This window comes from Callorhinus ursinus, unplaced genomic scaffold (genome assembly GCF_003265705.2).
Source record: "Callorhinus ursinus isolate GAN/ISIS: 27379988/994484 unplaced genomic scaffold, GSC_fseal_2.0 scaffold2, whole genome shotgun sequence".
Lineage (NCBI taxonomy): Eukaryota > Metazoa > Chordata > Mammalia > Carnivora > Otariidae > Callorhinus > Callorhinus ursinus.
In genome coordinates this window covers 2,949,521-2,967,599 of record NW_027397064.1, presented here as the reverse complement: position 1 = coordinate 2,967,599, position 18,079 = coordinate 2,949,521, and the positions used below count along the sequence as shown (strand labels likewise).

The following is an 18,079-nucleotide window of genomic DNA, read 5'->3' as shown; positions in this document are numbered from 1 at the left end:
TCCAGGCACATCACTGGCTTCCCTGATGGTCTTCAACCTATCTGTGGGGCTTGGGTAATGCGAGTCTGCAGTGAGGAGGGGTGGGGCAGGTCACTCTCAGACTGTTGGGTGTATCCCATTTATGAGCCCATGTCCCTGAGGACTACCTGGTGGAACAAGGCACATCCCCCCAAGGAAGACATTTCCCTGTGCAGTAGCCTGGGCCCAGCCAGTGTTCCAGGTAGCACACCAGACTCAGCCTGGGCGGCGCTCCTGCTCGTGATTCAAATCTGCATCTGCCTCATCCCTTCCATGCTCACTTGCTACTCACCTTTTTATCTCCTTTCTTCTTTGCTGCTTTGACCGGATACTCCTTTTCTCTGTCCACAGCCAGTTTCAAGTTTTTTAGTTCCTGTCTCATTAGCTCATCCACCTAGGCGAGAACAAAACACACCACTTTTGAGTGACTCTGTGAGCCTTGTGTTTTCTTTGTAAAGTTTAAAAATAGCGTAAAATCTGGGTTGGCCATGGATGGGAAATTGTGAAGAAGCCCAATGGCGGCTGCTGATGACTTGTTTTCGTGCAATGTAAGTGCGGTGTTACCTGCGCTCTGATCTCCGACTCCAGTTCCTTCCGTTTCTCCTGTTTGATCAGTTCCGGGTCATAGTCCTGGGGGAGATTCCATGACTCGTCCTTATTCTTCCACAGGTCTGCGGTCCGGAAGGATCAAGGAAAGGAAAATGAATTTTTTTTCAACATGAAGATGAACGAAAACAGTTATTGCAATATAACACACAAGTCTAATTTTCTATTCTATTGCATGGAATACAAGTTTGAATAAAATAATCAAGAAATTATTGATGGCAGAGTGATGAGACTCGTGCTTTTTTCCCCCTCAACTTCCCAAATGGGAAAAATGTGCTTGTATAATATCTTTTTTTAGAGAGAGAGATATATAATATATAATATTATATTATTATAGATGAAGAAGAAAACTACTAATGTGAAAACATAAAAAGTAGGATACAAGTAATATTCTTCTAATGATTATAACCATGTAAAAATAATACATTAATTATGGGATTATATAATTAGACAAATGTGAGATGACTATTTTTGTAATATGTTTTATATTACTTTCATTATTCAAATGATTCACTAAAATGTGAAAGATTTTATTGCTAGCTGAACCCATCCGTGATTGACCCCAGCCCCTTGTTAAAAGACAGCACTGAACATACAAGTACCCGTGACTTCCCCCTGACAGCTATATTTTTGAATTACTTTTTGGATGTGTTTGAAATCATACATGTTTTACATTTCCCTTTTGCCTGGCCCTGGCACTGAAGAGGATGGTTAGAGAAATGTGACCTTAGTGGAAATAAGGATAATTTTGTATCACTGGAAAAAATTGAACTAAAGCTCATTTCTCAGAGGGGAATTCCAAATGTGGGCCGAGGTACAGATCAGCGGGATCCTGGCACTGGGAAGTGGGGTGGTGTCCTATGGAAAATGAGACTTGTCTGTCTGGGAAATGAGATCTTTTCCCAGAATCTGTGCTCAGAATGTGATGGAAACTTGCCAGAACTCAACCTGCAACCCCCACCCAGCTTGGCTACTTCACTCATCCTTAGGACAGTGATGCCCTTCAACTTGGGGAGGCAACGGAGGGCCACGGAGACCAGGCAGAGGCCCCCCCACCCCGGTCCAATGTTGGCTACCCCTCGGGAAGAAGGGGGGACTGTGCGGGGCTGGATGGCAGTGAGCATGCGAATGAATGGGCAGAGGTTTCTCAACCAGGGCCTCCCCTATGGGCACAGCAGGGGCATCCTGAGACTGGCCAGGAATGTGTCCCCCTGATGCGGCTGACTGAGAAGGGAGGGACAGTCACAGACACAGACAGAAACATATGTCTGGGTGCTGTCGACAGCAAGCGGTGTCAATGATGAGGACCGAAAGTGGAGAAGGTGTCTGGAAAGACACCTGGGCAAACAAACGAGAGGGAAGGGTCAAATCTGCAAATCAATCGCAGGGGTCTGGGGTCAGCAAAAGAGACCAAGACCAAAGAAGGGACAAGGTGTGGTGTGACCCGGGAAAAGCTGCAGATCCGGGAGAGACGGACAGCAGAGCAAGGAGATTCTGATGCACGACCAAAGCTGGCCAATGGGCAAAAAATTGCCCCAAGGGCTTTGGCCATTCGATGTCTGCCCAGGGGACGCAGCCCATGGTTGGGGTCAGGTGGACCCCCATCCTACTGTTTCTCGGCTGTTGGTCTTATGGTTTTCATCCTCCTGATTGACAATTCCTACTTCCTGAGGGGGAGGGGGACTCTGCAGGACAGCTGTGCCCAGAGCAGACACCTGTCAGCAAAGTGGAAGTGATGGATGGGTGCCTGAGGGCCGGTGAATGTGTCGTCTCAAGGTGATTGGTCAGGACCCTGTGGACCAGACAACTACAGGAAGATGGGACGTGGAAATACAGCTCCAGTTCTCTGAAAGTGTGGGAGCCCCAGGCAGAAGACCTGACAATGCTCCCAGTGGTCGGCATGGAAATTTCCAGAAGTGGAAATGGGGACCAGAAGGTGTTGCCCCACACAAGTCAGGCAGGCCCACCTCACTCCCAGTGCGTACTGTGGGACTGGGTGTTGGCCAGAACAGAGCCTCTCTGGAATCCGGGTCCAGCGAGGGGTCCAGCGAGGGGTCTCAGGCTCCCCTGGCTTCCCATCAGAGGACCGAGGCGGGCGTGGCTGGGTAGGGTTCTGCCAGTTGCTGTGCTAGCCAGGGTCTCTGCCATGGTCACAGCCTATGGTGGTGCAAATCTGGGGGGACAGATTTTGGAAATGGGGGATGATGAAAGGACCCCAGTTTCTCCTGGGGTGGCTACTGTAGACTTACTAGAAATAGAAAGGAACTAAGTCACAAACATGGTACAGTTTTCATAGAGCCGATTCACCCATGTGTCTTTCCCCATCAGGGTGGCCACGTGACAGGTGGCCCTGCCTCTGGGGCAGAGAAGGAATGATGGGGCCAGAAGTGGGTTTGACACCTGTCTCCTGGATGCCCGCCTGTCCGTGGATGACCCCAGAGGATGTCATCACCTGGGCGGGGCAGGTGACCAGCCTGGAATGGAGTTCACATCTCCATGAAGACCAAGAGGGAGAAGACCCGAAAAAGACAGGATGGAGGCCACCCCTACAGGAGTGGGCACACAGGAGATTGCTAGAAAGCTAAGAGCCGAATTTTTATTATTTTAAATAATCAGTCCTGTGACTGAGTACCAGCCAGAGAGGCCTATCCTGTGTTTTACGGTCAGGGAATGAGAAATATTGCATGGCATAAATTGCCTATATCAGCCCATTGATGTAAAACACGTTTTAAGTCATTAATTGAATTTATTCTTGGCCCCGAATCCCCCTAGCAGGTAGATTTTGTGGCTGGTCTGTAAGGTGCGTATTCATCCAAGGAAGAGTTAGTTTACACTTCCCTCATTTGAAGGTAACTGTCCTTTCTCAGTGCATTTTCTGAAATGCACATGAACTTAAATTGTGGAAAATTTTTAAATGTATGAAAACTACAACACTTTTTCTTAAGAGTTTGAAATTGTAAGTTCTCCCCCTTGAAAATACTATGAAGGGTTTAAACGTGTTAAAAAGTGCTATTTACCAGTAACTCTTGTTTAACAGATGTCCCCTTTACATGATCGTTAAATCTCCAGCAGCAAAGTTCACCTGTTTTTATTAAGATATTTTAAAGCAAAATAGCTTTGCGGTGGCGAGGAAGCTACTTTGCTTTCTCACTAGACAGACTTGTTAAAATCTGGAAGCCGTGCATTTCCTAAAGAAAGGGACGCAGAATATTGAACAGGAAGGAACATGAGGTGATTATTTATGTAAAAGCACCTCGTAACAAATTCTCATTCCGGAGTTGTAACTGTGTCTCACAAATAAAGCCGTGCTTAGTGGCCTTTGCTGATTTCACCTCGACCGCCCTTTGAATGGTCCTGGTTTTGCGCAGAAATTTTGCTTTTCTCATGACACTTCTGCACAGGGCACCTCTCAATCCCTTCAAGAATTTCATGGACATTTACAAATGCAGGAAGCTTTTCAGGGCCCTCAAAGCACTAACAACTGCCCCAGGAGCTTTCATCCCCAGAGTGTGAAAAGCTGGCTGGGGCAGTTTCTCACGTAGGGGGGTGATTAAAATGCTAATGTCTTTTTTGAAAAGGAAAACCTTTGATTTTTGAGAAAAGAATTCTAAGATGAAGACATTTAATTTCTTTAAATGACCAGAGACCTGGCAGATAACACAGGAAATGCCACAAACCCAGCCAGGGAAGTGGTCCTTCAGGCTTCTGCTCCCAAGTGACCACTGCTTGGTTTGTTTTTTTTTTTTTTTTTTTAGCCTTAATGGAAACAGATATTCTACAAACAGCGTAATGGAAACATATTACACAAACGGTGTGGAAAGCCTCAAGAACTTTCCTGAGTGGGTCAGCAGGTCACCAGCCTTGGCTTCCCACGGGAACATCAGATTTCCCCGTTAATTTTTGTTTTTATCAAAATAATACACACACATTGTTTTAGACCAAGTCGGAGAATATGGAAAGGATTATAACAAAATACTGTCTAATTCTGCCTTCCAGAGAAATTGTCCAATGACATTCATTCCTGTATTCATTCATTCATTCATTCATTTAAAATTGCATGGAATAGTTGCAGATTTATCTGCAAATCTGATTTATTCATAAGTTTAAATCATGAGTTGATGGAACCTGACTGTGGGCCAGGCACTGCTCTCAGAGTGGGCAGACAGCAGGGGGCCCTGACACCTGGGACCTGGCGCCCCCCTCCCCCGTGGGGAAGCAGGGACACCCACATCCCCGTCAGCTGGAGGTAAGTAAAGTCAGGTGGGCACAGGGTGAGGCTGGAGACTGTTACCCCACAAAGGTCTCGGGGAAGGCCTGCAGGGACCAGCACTGCAGACAAGGGGAACGGACAACACCAGGTCCCTGAGGTGGGAGTGACTGGCTCGCTGGCGGAAGAGCACAGAGCCCACGAGAGGCAGGTGTGAGGCGGGAGTGAGGCGGGTGTGAGGCGGTCTAGCTTCCTGAGAGCTCTTGGATCTGTGTCTCTGTTGTCGTACACTTGTCATGTGGTCACTCTGCTACTTCTTGATTTATGAGTTTGAGACAGGAGCCCCTGACTCCCTGTTATGGCAGAGGCGGGCTTGGCTGTCTCTCACCGACCTGTCTCTCCCCTTATTCTCTCCTGATAGTTATTTCCGAGGAGAAGGCAGCCAGGCCTTCCACCATGCTGAGGAAAACTGTTGCCCGAGGGAGGACCTCAGCAGAACACGAATTGGCCAATGACCTGATGTGTTCGAAGGTGCAAACAATGACCTTGGAGGTTGGTGATGGATGTGTAGAATATGAATATGAGGGTGGCTGTAAAGAGCAAAAGAAATGTGGCACAAAGTGGCATGTGAATAAGGGCATCTCCTGTTGCGGACACACCTGAGTTCCGGAGGCATCCACTGCACGCCAGTGACCCTGCCTGGGGATGCGTGCCGTTCCTAGCTGGGCCTTGGATATTGTTGCTGCCAGCCTAATTCGCACAAGCCACTCAACTTGTGCCCCTGTCCCCACCTCATCCACCTCTACCACACCCAGTATGTTGTAGGTTGATGGTACGTGCCATCTTTGTGTCTTCACGGTAGCCTTGCACATTGGACACAGTGGTTGTTGAATGAATATGTAAGTGAGTGAATGTGTCTGATAGCGATTGCTCTGCACTGTGGTTTGTAGTGATTTGAGGGCACCTGCACCCCAATGTTTATAGCAGCGATGTCCACAATAGCCAAGCTGTGGAAAGAGCCCAGATTCCATCGACAGATGAATGGGTAAAGAAGATGTGGTGTATCTACACAATGGAATATTATTCCACCATCAAAAAGAAGGAGATCTTGCCATTTGCAATGACGTGGATGGAACTAGAGGGTATTATGCTGAGTGAAATAAGTCAGTCAGAGAAAGACAAATACCATATGATCTCACTCATATGTGGAATTTAAGAAAGAAAACAGAGGATCATAGGGGAAGGGAAAGGAAAACAGAATAAGATGAAACCAGAGAGGGAGGCAAACCATAAGAGCCTCTTAACCCTAGGAAATAAACTGAGGGTTGCTGGAGGGGAGGTGGGTGAGGGGGTTGGGGTCACTGGGTGATGGACATGAAGGAGGGCACATGATGGAATGAGCGCTGGGTGTTATACAAAACTGATGAATCAGTTTTGACCTCTATTCCTGAAATTAATAATACACTATATGCTAACTAACTTGAATTTAAATAAAATGTTAAAAAAAACTGATTTGACTTCTCAAACTTGAGTGGCAGCATGTGTTCTAATAGTCCCTGCTGATAAGGGGACAGTTGTGTTACTTCTCTCGGTTGTTCTGAAGATCAAATGAGATGAACATGGAAAACGCAAAGGCTTGCGTGCCTTGGGTGTCTAATAACGTGAAGTTACTGCTTTGACTTCCTTCCTCCCCAGTTAAAACAGCTGCCAAATCCCGCTGATGTCCCCTGTCCCCTATGCCTCCCCCCTCGTTCAGCATCATGTGCACGGTGGGACCCTCACCACTAGTGGAAAGTGAAAGAAGTTCAGGTGGTGCACGGACATTTTTATTTTATACAACGAGCATCTCAAACCTAAAATGTCGTTGATATTGCTGCTGAGGATGAGGCTCAGTTTATTGGGGGTAAAAACCATGAGTCAGTGAAAAAATATGTTAAGTAATTAATAGTACCAGTGCTGTCCAGATAAGACCAGAATTAGGGAGAAAGCACATGCATGACTGACGTTTGGAAATATTCTACTTGACATCCTTGTTGCAGTTTCTAGGAATTACCAAAAAGCACCAATGAGCGGGGTCATCGTGGCAGGTCATCCTGTGTTGGGATTCATCCTGAGGGTGGAGTGGAGCCAAAGGGGCTGGATAATTGTTCCAGTAAATTGTAATAGGAATGTCAGAAAGACCAATTCCTACACTTGCAGCTCCCCTCAGGTTCTAGCTACTATGTTAATTATGCTGAACAATGGACAAAAGAATTATGTGTCCGTCTGCGGGCACCTGTCTTGGTCTGACAGGATTGAAACATTTTATTGTACATCTGGTATTGATTTTATTAATTTAAACAATCCAGGACAATCCCTTTCATTCCCAGCAAGAGAATGCTCAGCTGAAGTCCTATGGGTTCGAAAACAGAATGGAGGTTTCGATTGTGTTCTCGTACTATTCATACCTGGCTCTTTTTACCGATCCTATGCCTTTAGGCGACAAGGAATTTTAAAATAGAGACGGACAGAAAGTCCAGGCTATGAGCCGCATGATTTCAGCCTCTCCCGACTGAGCGCCTAATTCTTCCCCACACACGCTGGGTGCTAGGGCCAGGGGTCATGCTGGGTGGACCGGGTAACTCCCAGTTGCCCTGCATATTCTCCTAAACCAACCTTTGTACACGTTATTTCCTTCCTCCATCGTGGGAAGGAAAACACTTGGTGACATTTTCCAGCCGTCATCTTCTTCCTGTTAAAGAAGAATGATACTTCTGTTAATTACAGGGCTACTTTGTCCGGACTAGACAGTACAAGGCACACACATCCTGATGACTGGACTAAGGTAAGGCACACAGGCTCTTTTTTGGTTTATGAGCGAAGGTCCGACCCCTTGCCCACCCACCTGGGCAGTTTCTCTGCTGGCCAGTCTGAGCAGGGCATGTTGCGTCCACCAACCAGGGCATGGATGGTTCTAGAAACTCAGCTCCGCCTGCAGGCTCACTGAGGTTCCCCTGTGTCAGTCACCTCTCCCAGGGTACCCCACGCCATGAGTTTGGTCCTGTTGTCTGATGTTCTGGCTCCTTCTTTGCTCTGAAAGCTGATTCCCAGCCTGAGTCTTCCCACCTTCCACCAGCCGCTTGTAGGGACATCAGGCTGGCTGCAAAGTGAGGAAAGGCTGGAGGGGAGGCAGAGATGGCCATCTTCTTTCTCATTAGAATTCCATTGTCCCATCTTCTTTTGTGGAAAATTGCTCTTTGGTCTGAGGCGAGTGTGTCCTCTTCTGTGAAGCTGTTCTGGATTCTTCTCGATGAAAAAGATTCTCTCCGCACTGTGTAGGATTTGCTTCTACTTCCTGGCACCTGCTTCTCTGGTCCAGCAGACATGGGGAAGGGAGTGTGACGTAATGAGGGGGGAATCCCAAAGCCTGGTCAGTGAGAGTCCGAGAATCCCAGTGCAGGACAACTGGGGATCCTTCACATGAATGGGCACGTGGCAAAGTGCAAATAGGGCCACCTCTGTTACATTTTTAAAGTGCGGGCATTTGGCAAATACCTCTGAACATATAGGCTCAAATGTCAGATTGGTCACTCAGTGGCTTTCAGATAATCTGATTGTTCCCTTAGGGTCTGTGTCCTCCAGGTTGTGGGTGGGGTTACTGTGATTTGGAAGAGGCTGATTATTTCCCACTCAACCAGGAGTGAAATTATACTCCAATTCTAGATCTAGAAGTGAAAATCAACCCAGGAGCTCTCATTACTATTGACCATATTTTAAAAAAAAAATGCACCAAAATAATGTGATAGCTCATTGCAAAAAAATATTAAGCATCCCTTAACTGTTTTCAAACTTGCATTTAGAATGTCACTTTACTTTTCTGCCCACACTTTTCTCTCAGTTCCATTGAGATTAAGAATCAAAGTTATTCATGCCTTTTGGGGATTTAGACCACTGTTCCTTTCTGGAAGTGGTGGTTTTTGAGTGGTTGAGGTAGAAGGAAACGTGAAGAAAACTCACACACCTTCTTAGAGGAATGCATTTTCATGTAAACATTTACATACAGTTTCAGGGAGTCTATCCTTGGGGTCTCTGTTCCTTGAGGTTAAGGGCGCCTGTCTCCTCTGGAGCTCAGCAGCTTCTCACTTCCTGATATCTTCCTCTCTCGCTGCCCTTCAGTGAACACAGGTTATGCTCAATATGGACGTTTCCACGATGACATCCTTATTCCTGATAACAGCCTCCGGGAATTCACAACACTCACATCTCCATCTTTGTGAAGTAGTACAGAATTTCGTTTGAAATCCTCTAAAATAATATAAGAACGTGGTCGGCTCAATGGTTGAGTATGGAGCACCTCCTTGTGCCAGGTGGTTGGAGAAGGGGCGCTCGGGTCACAAAAAGGCTGGGTGGCCTCACAGACAAACAGAAGCTTTTAAAAGCTAATGATGCTGTGTGTGGGTGCCAGGCTTTTCCCAGGATTTAGCACAAAGTTTGGTGAATGTAGAGAAGACTCTGTAGTAGTCACATGATCGTGTGTTCCGGACCGGTAAAATCCATTTAAAATAGTTCCAAATGGTTTAACATATGGATTGAAAAGTAACAAAGAGGAAAGAGTTGTAAGGATGGATTTCTAGTGCTCCTTTTCTGGCTCCTAAAGCCAACGTGACATCCACACAGCCGACCTGTCAGGTAAATGGTGTAACTTCGATACTGAAACATATTTGCAAAGATGGCTATTGGTTTGCAGAGGATGTCCCTCTGACATTAGCATTCCCCTCTATCACTTATTTGTAACAGGGATCGCCTTACCTCCGATCCTTAACACTTTTAGAGATGGTTTGCAAACCAAAGATCCAAAAGAAAGAATTATTTTACTGTTGAATTTTGAGAATTCTTTATATATTCTAGATGCACTTCCTTAGCTAGATCTATATAGCTTGCAAACATTTTCTTGTCTTTTCATCCTCTTCCCAGAGTAAAAGTTTTTTACTGTGATGAAGTCCAATTTATCAATCTTTCCTTCTATGGATACTTTTGGTGTCAACTCTAAGAACTGTGTGCAGAGCCCTAGATCCCGAAGATTTTTTCCCCTCTTTTTACCTAAAGGTTTTACAGTTTTACATGTGAGTCCATGATCCACGTTGAGTTCATTTTTGTATAAGGTACAAGACAGACGTTCCTTTTCTTGTCTAGGCGATGAAAAGATTAATTCTTGGAAGCCCATCTTTGAAGCTGTTTAGGGGCTTTTATGTTTTCCCTTTACTGGCTCTGGTAAAGGTGAAAACCCCTAGACCAATCTCTTTGCTTCTGTCCTTCAGCATCTCAGTATAGGGGATCTCTGGATGGGTCCAGATACCAAACTGAAAACTTTCATGCTTCCAACGTTGAATTGTTTGCAAAGTTTTTTGATGAAATGATCAAATGAATGTAAGATTACCAGCCACAGTTATTTTATTTTATTTTAATTTTTTTTAAAGAGAGAGCACACACATTCCAGTGGGGTGGGGGGGCAGGGGGACAGAGGGGGAGGGAGAGAGGGAATCTTAAGCAGACTTCCTGCTGAGTGCAGAGCCCGACGTGGGGCTCGATCTTACGACCTTGAGATCATGACCTGAGCTGAAACCAAGAGTCAGATGCCCCACTGACTGAGCCACCCAGGCGCCCCCACAGTTATTTTACTGTACAATGTTGCTGTGCACAATTACAGAGACCCTCTCTTTTCTCATGCCACCCGCCTCACAGTAAATTGGAAATCCAAGCAGGGACACTGAAACCCACAAATTCTCACTCTTAAACTTCCTTCCAGTTACCTCCAGGTTCAAAAGTCTTAAGACTCTACAAAAAAAAAAAAAAAAAAAGATTCTACAGAGACACTCATTAATCCTCAGAGTCCAGAAAAACAGAGTGTCTAAGGGGAGCCCTCTCCTGCGGCACTAGGGTCAAGGGAGAGATGTTTTGGGCACGTCACTCTGAGACACATTTATGCAGATGGAGGTACCCCAGGAAGGGGTTGAGGTGGGAAGGGAAGCAGTCATAAAAAGGTGACTGTGGGTCTTTGTGAGCTTGGGAAGGGTGTTACTGTACTGCTGACTATGAGCCCAGATCTTCGTACCACCAGCTGGATGTACCTTCTCTTCTTCGTTATTTTCACACAAAAATCAACCAGGTAAACAGAACTCACTTGCTCCGATCTCGACCCTGTGAATGACGTTTGGCTTTAAATGTATCCTCCTGGGTGGATGGATGCAAACTTCTGAGGGGCTCTGACTCCTGGCCCACACTTGTCCTTGGGGGGACCTGGGCTTGCACTGACCCTTCTTCCCGTCTCGTGGTGCTCCCAGCCTGGACCTAAGTATCTCCCTGTCTCAGTCACTCCCTCACCCACAGGCCATCCCAACCACCGCCACAAACCACAAACCACAAATCTTAGATTACAACTCACACCACTCAGGTCTGCTCAAGTCACTGCCCCCAGGATGACTCTCGTCTTCTCCAGAAGGTTCTGCCCCATGCATGGCTGCTCCAAGCTTTCCAGGCCTCACATCAGACACCCTCCCTTGTGTCTGTTGTCCCTGCTCTGAAGTTGTCCTCTGGTTCTCGGCCTCAGTGATTGACTGGAATCCTGCCTGGAGTCCCTGGTCCCCATCCAGCCTTCTGAGCCACCCACCACCAAACCCCTGTCAACAGCCCCTCTGTGGCCACTTATGCTCATTTGTAGCCATCTTGTGGACTGACGAAGCTTGTACTCCTGTGATATTTTGACAAGAGTCTATTTTCCATTTATGGAGGTGAGTGGAAATATTCAGATTATCCTCAGTTTTTTGTTTTTAATATGAGGCCTTTCCCAAGTGTTCTGACTATATGTGCACTAGCAATCGAGAAATGACCAAGTTTATAAAAATACCTGAAGGATAATCCCAGAGCTGTGCCACTGTGAAACAACGTTAGGGGTGAGTCAGTTATGCAAGCTAAACAAAACTAGTTTCTTCTCTCCCCTGCCTCACCCGTTAACCAGGATGAATAATAGATGCCTTTTTCTACAGGTCAAAATACCAATTCTCATACAAAGATTTGATAGCTTGTCTCATGAATGCTTCTAGACACCTTGCGATTGATTCTAGAATAAGACTTTTTTAAAAAGGCAATCTGACCTCAAAGATGAGTAGCGATATAATGTAAATATATCAATTTCAATAGAGAGTACCATTTATGATCATGTTGTCACTGTGTAGACCTGTACTCTTCACGAAAAAATTCAGTTCTAAGTAACTCTGAAGGATTTTGCCCTTCCTTTGCAACTACTCCATAAGTACTGATGTACTCAAACTTTACTTTTTGTCCCAAACTATTCATCATTAAATGACTCTTTAATAGCTAGTTAATAAAATACCTTCACTCAATAAAGACCAGATTGTATAGCTGATAATTTCAGATTTTTTATGGAACAAGCTTCATTAACAGTGAATTTTTAATTCGCAAGTGTCAAACTCCCTAATGCATATTTAGAGGAGGAGAATGCTTAGAATAAAATTGAAATTCTTCCAATTGTCCTTATTCTTAGGCACGGCTTCAGAATTATCTTGCAGAATGAGAGGAGGGCTTTAAAAATTAATTATCAAGTAAGCTCTCTTCTTATTTTTTTCAGCAACAAGTTAGAAGTTTTGGGGTGCAAGCAGAGCAGTAGGGCAACCGGTGGCCTTGTGGGTTGGGTTCCTGGAAACATTTAGATGGAGGCCGTGCAGGTGGTTTACTGGGAACAGCACCCACAGGGACGGAGGAAGAGAAGCAGCACTGGGCAGAGAAGCTAATGTAACTGAGCTGTGATGCAATCAGATGTGAGCTGTCAGCTGACACCACAGGGAGCCCAGGAGCTAGGAGAACCCTTCAGAAATGTCCCAGTGAGGGAGCTGGGTCTTTGTACCTGAACATGGCTATCCCTGAATGCAGCTGCCTGGGGTGGGCGGTGGGACTTTGCATGGAGCAGCTCATTTAGACCTGGAATAATTCCTAGGGGGGAATTAGGTGAGGGGTCAACACAACATACCGGGTAGCTGGGGACTGAGCTGGGGACTACAGTGGAATGGGTTGTGCCCAGAGTGAGCAGGAAGAGGTCTCTCTTCTTTTGTTCACAGCAATGGAACATGGTTAAGGAGAGGGACAAAGACGGATGGGGGGGAGCAGTTGGAAGACTTCTGCTGATCATTGTGTGGGAGATGAGCCTTGAAAAAGGGGCAATTGCCTCCAGCTGGGTGACTGCAATCATGCAAAGCATTTTTAACAAAATGTTGGCTTTCATCACAAAATGTTGGCTTTCATAAATACAAAATGTTGCATTTATGTGGAATTTGGGTATTTTTTTATTTTTTATTTTTTTATTTTTATTTATTTTTTTTTTTTGGAATTTGGGTATTTTTTTAAATTTAAATTCAATTAGCCAACCTATAGTATATCATGTTTCAGATATAGAGTTCAATAGTTCATCATTTGTATATAACACCCAGTGCTCATCACATCACGTGCCCTCCTTAATGTCCATCACCCAGGGACCCCATTCCCCCACCGACCTCCCCTCCAGCAATCCTCAGTTTGTTTCCTAGAGTTAAGAGTCTCTCATGGTTTTTCTCCTTCTCTGTTGATTTCCCATTCAGTTTTCCCTCCCTTCCTCTATGATCCTCTGTGCTGTTTCTTATATTCCATATATAAGTGAAACCATATGATAATCGTCTTTCTCTAATTGACTTATTTCGCTTAGCATAATACCCTCTAGTTCCATCCACATCGATGTAAATGGTAAGTATTCATCCTTTCTGATGGCTGAGGTAATAGTTCATTGTATATATATATACCACATCTTCTGTATCCATTTGTCTATCGATGGACAAGCGACTCATTTTAGACCCAAAGACACCTCCAGATTGAAAGTGAGGGGGTGGAGAACCATTTATCATGTTAATGGACATCAAAAGAAAGCTGGGGTAACAATCCTTATATCAGAAAATTAGATTTTAAACCAAAGACTTTAGTAAGGAATGGAGACACTATATCATACTTAAAGGGTCTATCCAACAAGATCTAACAATTATAAATATTTATGCTCCAAACTTGGAAGCAGCCAAATATATAAACCAATAAATAACAAAATTAAAGAAACATATTGATCATAATACAATAATAATAGGGGACTTTAACACCTCACTCACAGCAATGGATAGATCATCTAAGCAGAAGATCAACAAGAAAACAAGGGCTTTGAATGACACACTGGACCAGATGGACTTCATAGATATATATGAGGGCATTCCATCCTAAAGCAACAGAATACACATTCTTCTTGAGTGCACATGGAACATTCTCCAGAATAGGTCACATACTGGGTCACAAATTAGGTCTCAGCCAGTACCAAAAGACTGAGATTATTCCCTGCATATTTTTAGACCACAATGCTTTGAAACTTGAACTCAATCACAAGGGGAAATTTGGAAGGAACTCAAATACTTGGAAGATAAAGAGCATCCTACTAAAGAATGAATGGATCAACCAGGAAATTAAAGAAGAATTAAAAAATTCTTGGAAACAAATGAAAATGAAAACACAACTGTTCAAAACTGTTGGGATGCAGCAAAGGCGGCCCTAAGAGGGAAGTACATAGCAATACAAGCCTTTCTCAAAAAATTAGAAAAATCTCAAATACACAAGCTAACCTTACACCTAAAGGAGCTGGAGAAAGAACAGCAAATAAAGTCTAAACTGAGCGGAAGAAGAGAAATATAAAGATTAGAGCAGAAATCAATGAAATAGAAACCTAAAGAACAGTAGAACAGTAGAACAGATCAATGAGACTAGAAGCTGGTTCTTTGAATTAACAAAATCAATAAACCTCCAGCCAGACTTACCAAAAACAAAAGAGAAAGGACCCAAATTATTAAAATCATGAATGACAGAGGAGAAATCACAACCAACACCATGGAAATACAAACAATTTTAAGAACATATTATGAGCAAATATATGCCAACAAATTAGGCAATCTAGAAGAAATGGATGCATTCCTAGAAACTTGTAAACTACCAAAACTGAAACAGGAAGAAATAGAAAACCTGAATAGACCCATAACCAGCAAGGAAATTGAAGCAGTAATCAACAAACGAGAAGAGTCCAGGGCTGGATGGCTTCCCAGGGGAATTCTACCAAACATTTAAAGAAGAACTAATACCTGTTCTTCTGAAGCTATTTCAAAAAGTAGAAATGGAAGGAAAACTTCCAAACTAGTTCTATGAGGCCAGCATTACCTTGATCCCAAAACCAGACAAAGACCCCACCAAAAAGGAGAATTACAGACCAATATCCCTGATAAACATGGATGCCAAAATTCTCACCAAGATACTGGCCAACAGGATCCAACAGTACATTAGAGGGATTACTCATCATGACCAAGTAGGATTTATTCCTGGGCTACAAGGAGGGTTCAACATTCACAGACCAATCAATGTGATACATCCCATTAATAAAAGAAAGGACAAGAACCATATGATCCTCTCAATGCAGAAAAAAGCATTTGACAAAATACAGCATCCTTTCTTGATTAAAACTCTTCACAGTGTAGGGATAGAAGGTACATACCTCAATGTCATAAAAGCCGTCTATGAAAAACCCACAGCAAATATCATTCTCAAGAGGGAAAAACTGAGAGTTTTGGAGAGAGTTCTGGAGTTTGGGTACTGTCATTGTATATCCACCATCCTCCTTTCTCCCCTGCTCACAATTTCTGACTCCTTGGTCCAATCACTTGTCCTTGATGATGCAGCCTGTCCCATTTCTCTCCCTAACCCATCTCCTGGAACATGACGAATGTGACCACTGCTGCCTGAGCAAGACCTGGATCTCTGTCTCTGGACAGAGTCACAGATGGACCAGAACCCTTAAGGATCCATTCTCCTGAGTCAATTCAGATGAGAGTTTTGGTCAGCTGTGAAGGAGGATCTGTCTGTGCAGACCTGCTTCTTTAAACATAATCATGCTTTAGGATGATTCCAGCTTCCAGCCCGAGCTCCATCTCCCATAGATGGAGTTCCTGCTGAGAGAATGCTGTCCTGGGAGGGCACCTCTCCACATGCTCGAAGGTGAAGACCCCTCCAGTTACTGCCCTAGGATAAGCTGCACCTCCTCCCCCGCTGCACGAGGGGGGGCCTGGCCCAAAGTAACACTATCTGAATTCTGATTTCCTTTGGGTAGTAAGAAATAATATATACCCAATATGTCAACGTGAAGTGAAAAATTTGAACAAACTCACTTTGGTTAAAGTAGTTATTATTTTGACTTTGCAGTGGTCACCGGGTCTCTACCTTGAGGAAAGACGAGGGAGATCATTTATTTTGAGGAATAAAAAGTCAAAGCTATCACATATGTGAATAACACATAAAGTACCGAAGTCACTAAAACCACCTTTATCTTAAGAGGTCTTTATTATAAGTCATAGAGAGGATGATGACCGGTGATCGAGCAACATAAAAAAATATTGAAAAACAGCTGGTAGAACGGTTTCCTAGGAAACAAATGAGTGCGATCTCAGGAGAGTTGGGATCATGCCACCGATTCAAAGCAAAGAAGCCACTTAAAAGAAAATTTCTTTTAAAATACCAAATTCCTTACCTTGTTTTTTTCTTTTGCACCTTTCTTTTCCTTTTCTTTTTTAGGTTTCTTGGGTTTCTTGGCCTCCTTCTTTTTCTTCTTTTTGTTTTTCTCCTCTTCTTCTTGGCTTGCAATAATATCCTCAGTAACCTGGCAAGAAACACAAAATAAGCATCGTGCTTTCGTGGAGCCCGATCAAGATAAGGACTGTTTTTCCTGTCTGCAGGAAGTATTTGTAGTGGTCAGTCCCCGCTCCCTCCATGTCCTGCTCTGGGTCTGAGGTCGACCCTCGTGGGGACACCACCGCCTGCCGCCTGCCCCTGGTTGGATTCATCGGTGAGGCAGGAGTTGGACCTCAGGGGGCAGATGAAAGGGAGGCTGGACATTTCTGAACTCAGTCCCCCCCTCCCAATTCAGAGCTGCTCTGGCCCCCAGGGCTGCCATGAACATGAGGGAGGTCATGGCTTCCTCAGTGTCTCTGCCACAGCCAGGGTGCCGGGCCCACCCACACCTCTTCAGTAAAAAAAATCCTATATAATCCATTCTATACAACAGATATTTGCTGAGCTCCCACTTGCTGTGGCAGAGAGGGACTTCTTGGAGATATGAGGCTATAGACCTTAGGTCACATCACTGGTCATGTGACCGAGGTGAGGGCCATAACAGCTCTGGGATAGAGTTTCCTACTTATATTTCCTTAATTTTTTATTGTTATGTTAATCACCATACATTACATCATTAGTTTTTGATGTAGTGTTCCATGATTCATTGTTTGTGCATAACACCCAGTGCTCCACGCAGAATGTGCCCTCTTTAATACCCATGACCAGGCTAACACATATCCCCACCCCCCTCCCCTCTAGAACCCTCAGTTTGTTTTTCAGAGTCCATCGTCTCTCATGGTTCGTCTCCCCCTCCGACTTACTCCCCTTCATTCTTCCCCTCCTGCTATCTTCTTTTTCTTCTTTTTTTTCTTAACATATATTGCATTATTTGTTTCAGAGGTACAGGTCTGTGATTCAACAGTCTTGCACAATTCACAGCGCTCACCATAGCACATACCCTCCCCAGAGTCCATCACCCAGCCACCCCATCCCTTGCACCCCCCACCATTCCAGCAACCCTCAGTTTGTTTCCTGAGATTAAGAATTCCTCATATCCCCATAAAGACATATGATACATGTCTTTCTCTGATTGACTTATTTCACTCAGCATAACACCCTCCAGTTCCATCCACGTCATTGCAAATGGCAAGATCTCATTCCTTTTGATGGCTGCATAATATTCCATTGTGTATATATACCTCATCTTCCTTATCCGTTCATCTGTCGATGGACATCTTGGCTCTTTCCACAGTTTGGTGATTGTGGACATTGCTGCTATAAACATTGGGGTGCACCCCTTCGGATCCCTACATTTGTATCTTTGTGGTAAATACCCAGTAGTGTAATTGCTGGATCGTATGGTAGCTCTATTTTCAACTTTTTGAGGAACCTCCACACTGTTCGCCAGAGTGGCTGCACCAGCTTGCATTCCCACCAACAGTGTAGGAGGGTTCCCCTTTCTCCGCATCCCCGCCAACATCTGTCGTTTCCTGACTTGTTAATTTTAGCCATTCTGACGGGTGTGAGGTGGTATCTCAT

At 44.6% G+C, this 18,079-nt stretch overlaps 1 protein-coding gene across 1 annotated transcript in view; it reads right to left on the bottom strand.

Annotated features, from left to right (window-relative positions):
* Positions 1-18,079, bottom strand: part of DRC11 (dynein regulatory complex subunit 11) — a 160,140-nt gene that overhangs the window by 56,677 nt on the left and 85,384 nt on the right. The window contains exons 8-11 of the mRNA XM_025886596.2: positions 16,458-16,586; positions 7,487-7,562; positions 583-689; positions 311-412 (exon numbers count right to left, since the gene is read on the bottom strand). Of these exons, the coding sequence (XP_025742381.1) occupies positions 311-412; positions 583-689; positions 7,487-7,562; positions 16,458-16,586 (414 nt within the window). The remainder of the gene's footprint in view (positions 1-310; positions 413-582; positions 690-7,486; positions 7,563-16,457; positions 16,587-18,079) is intronic.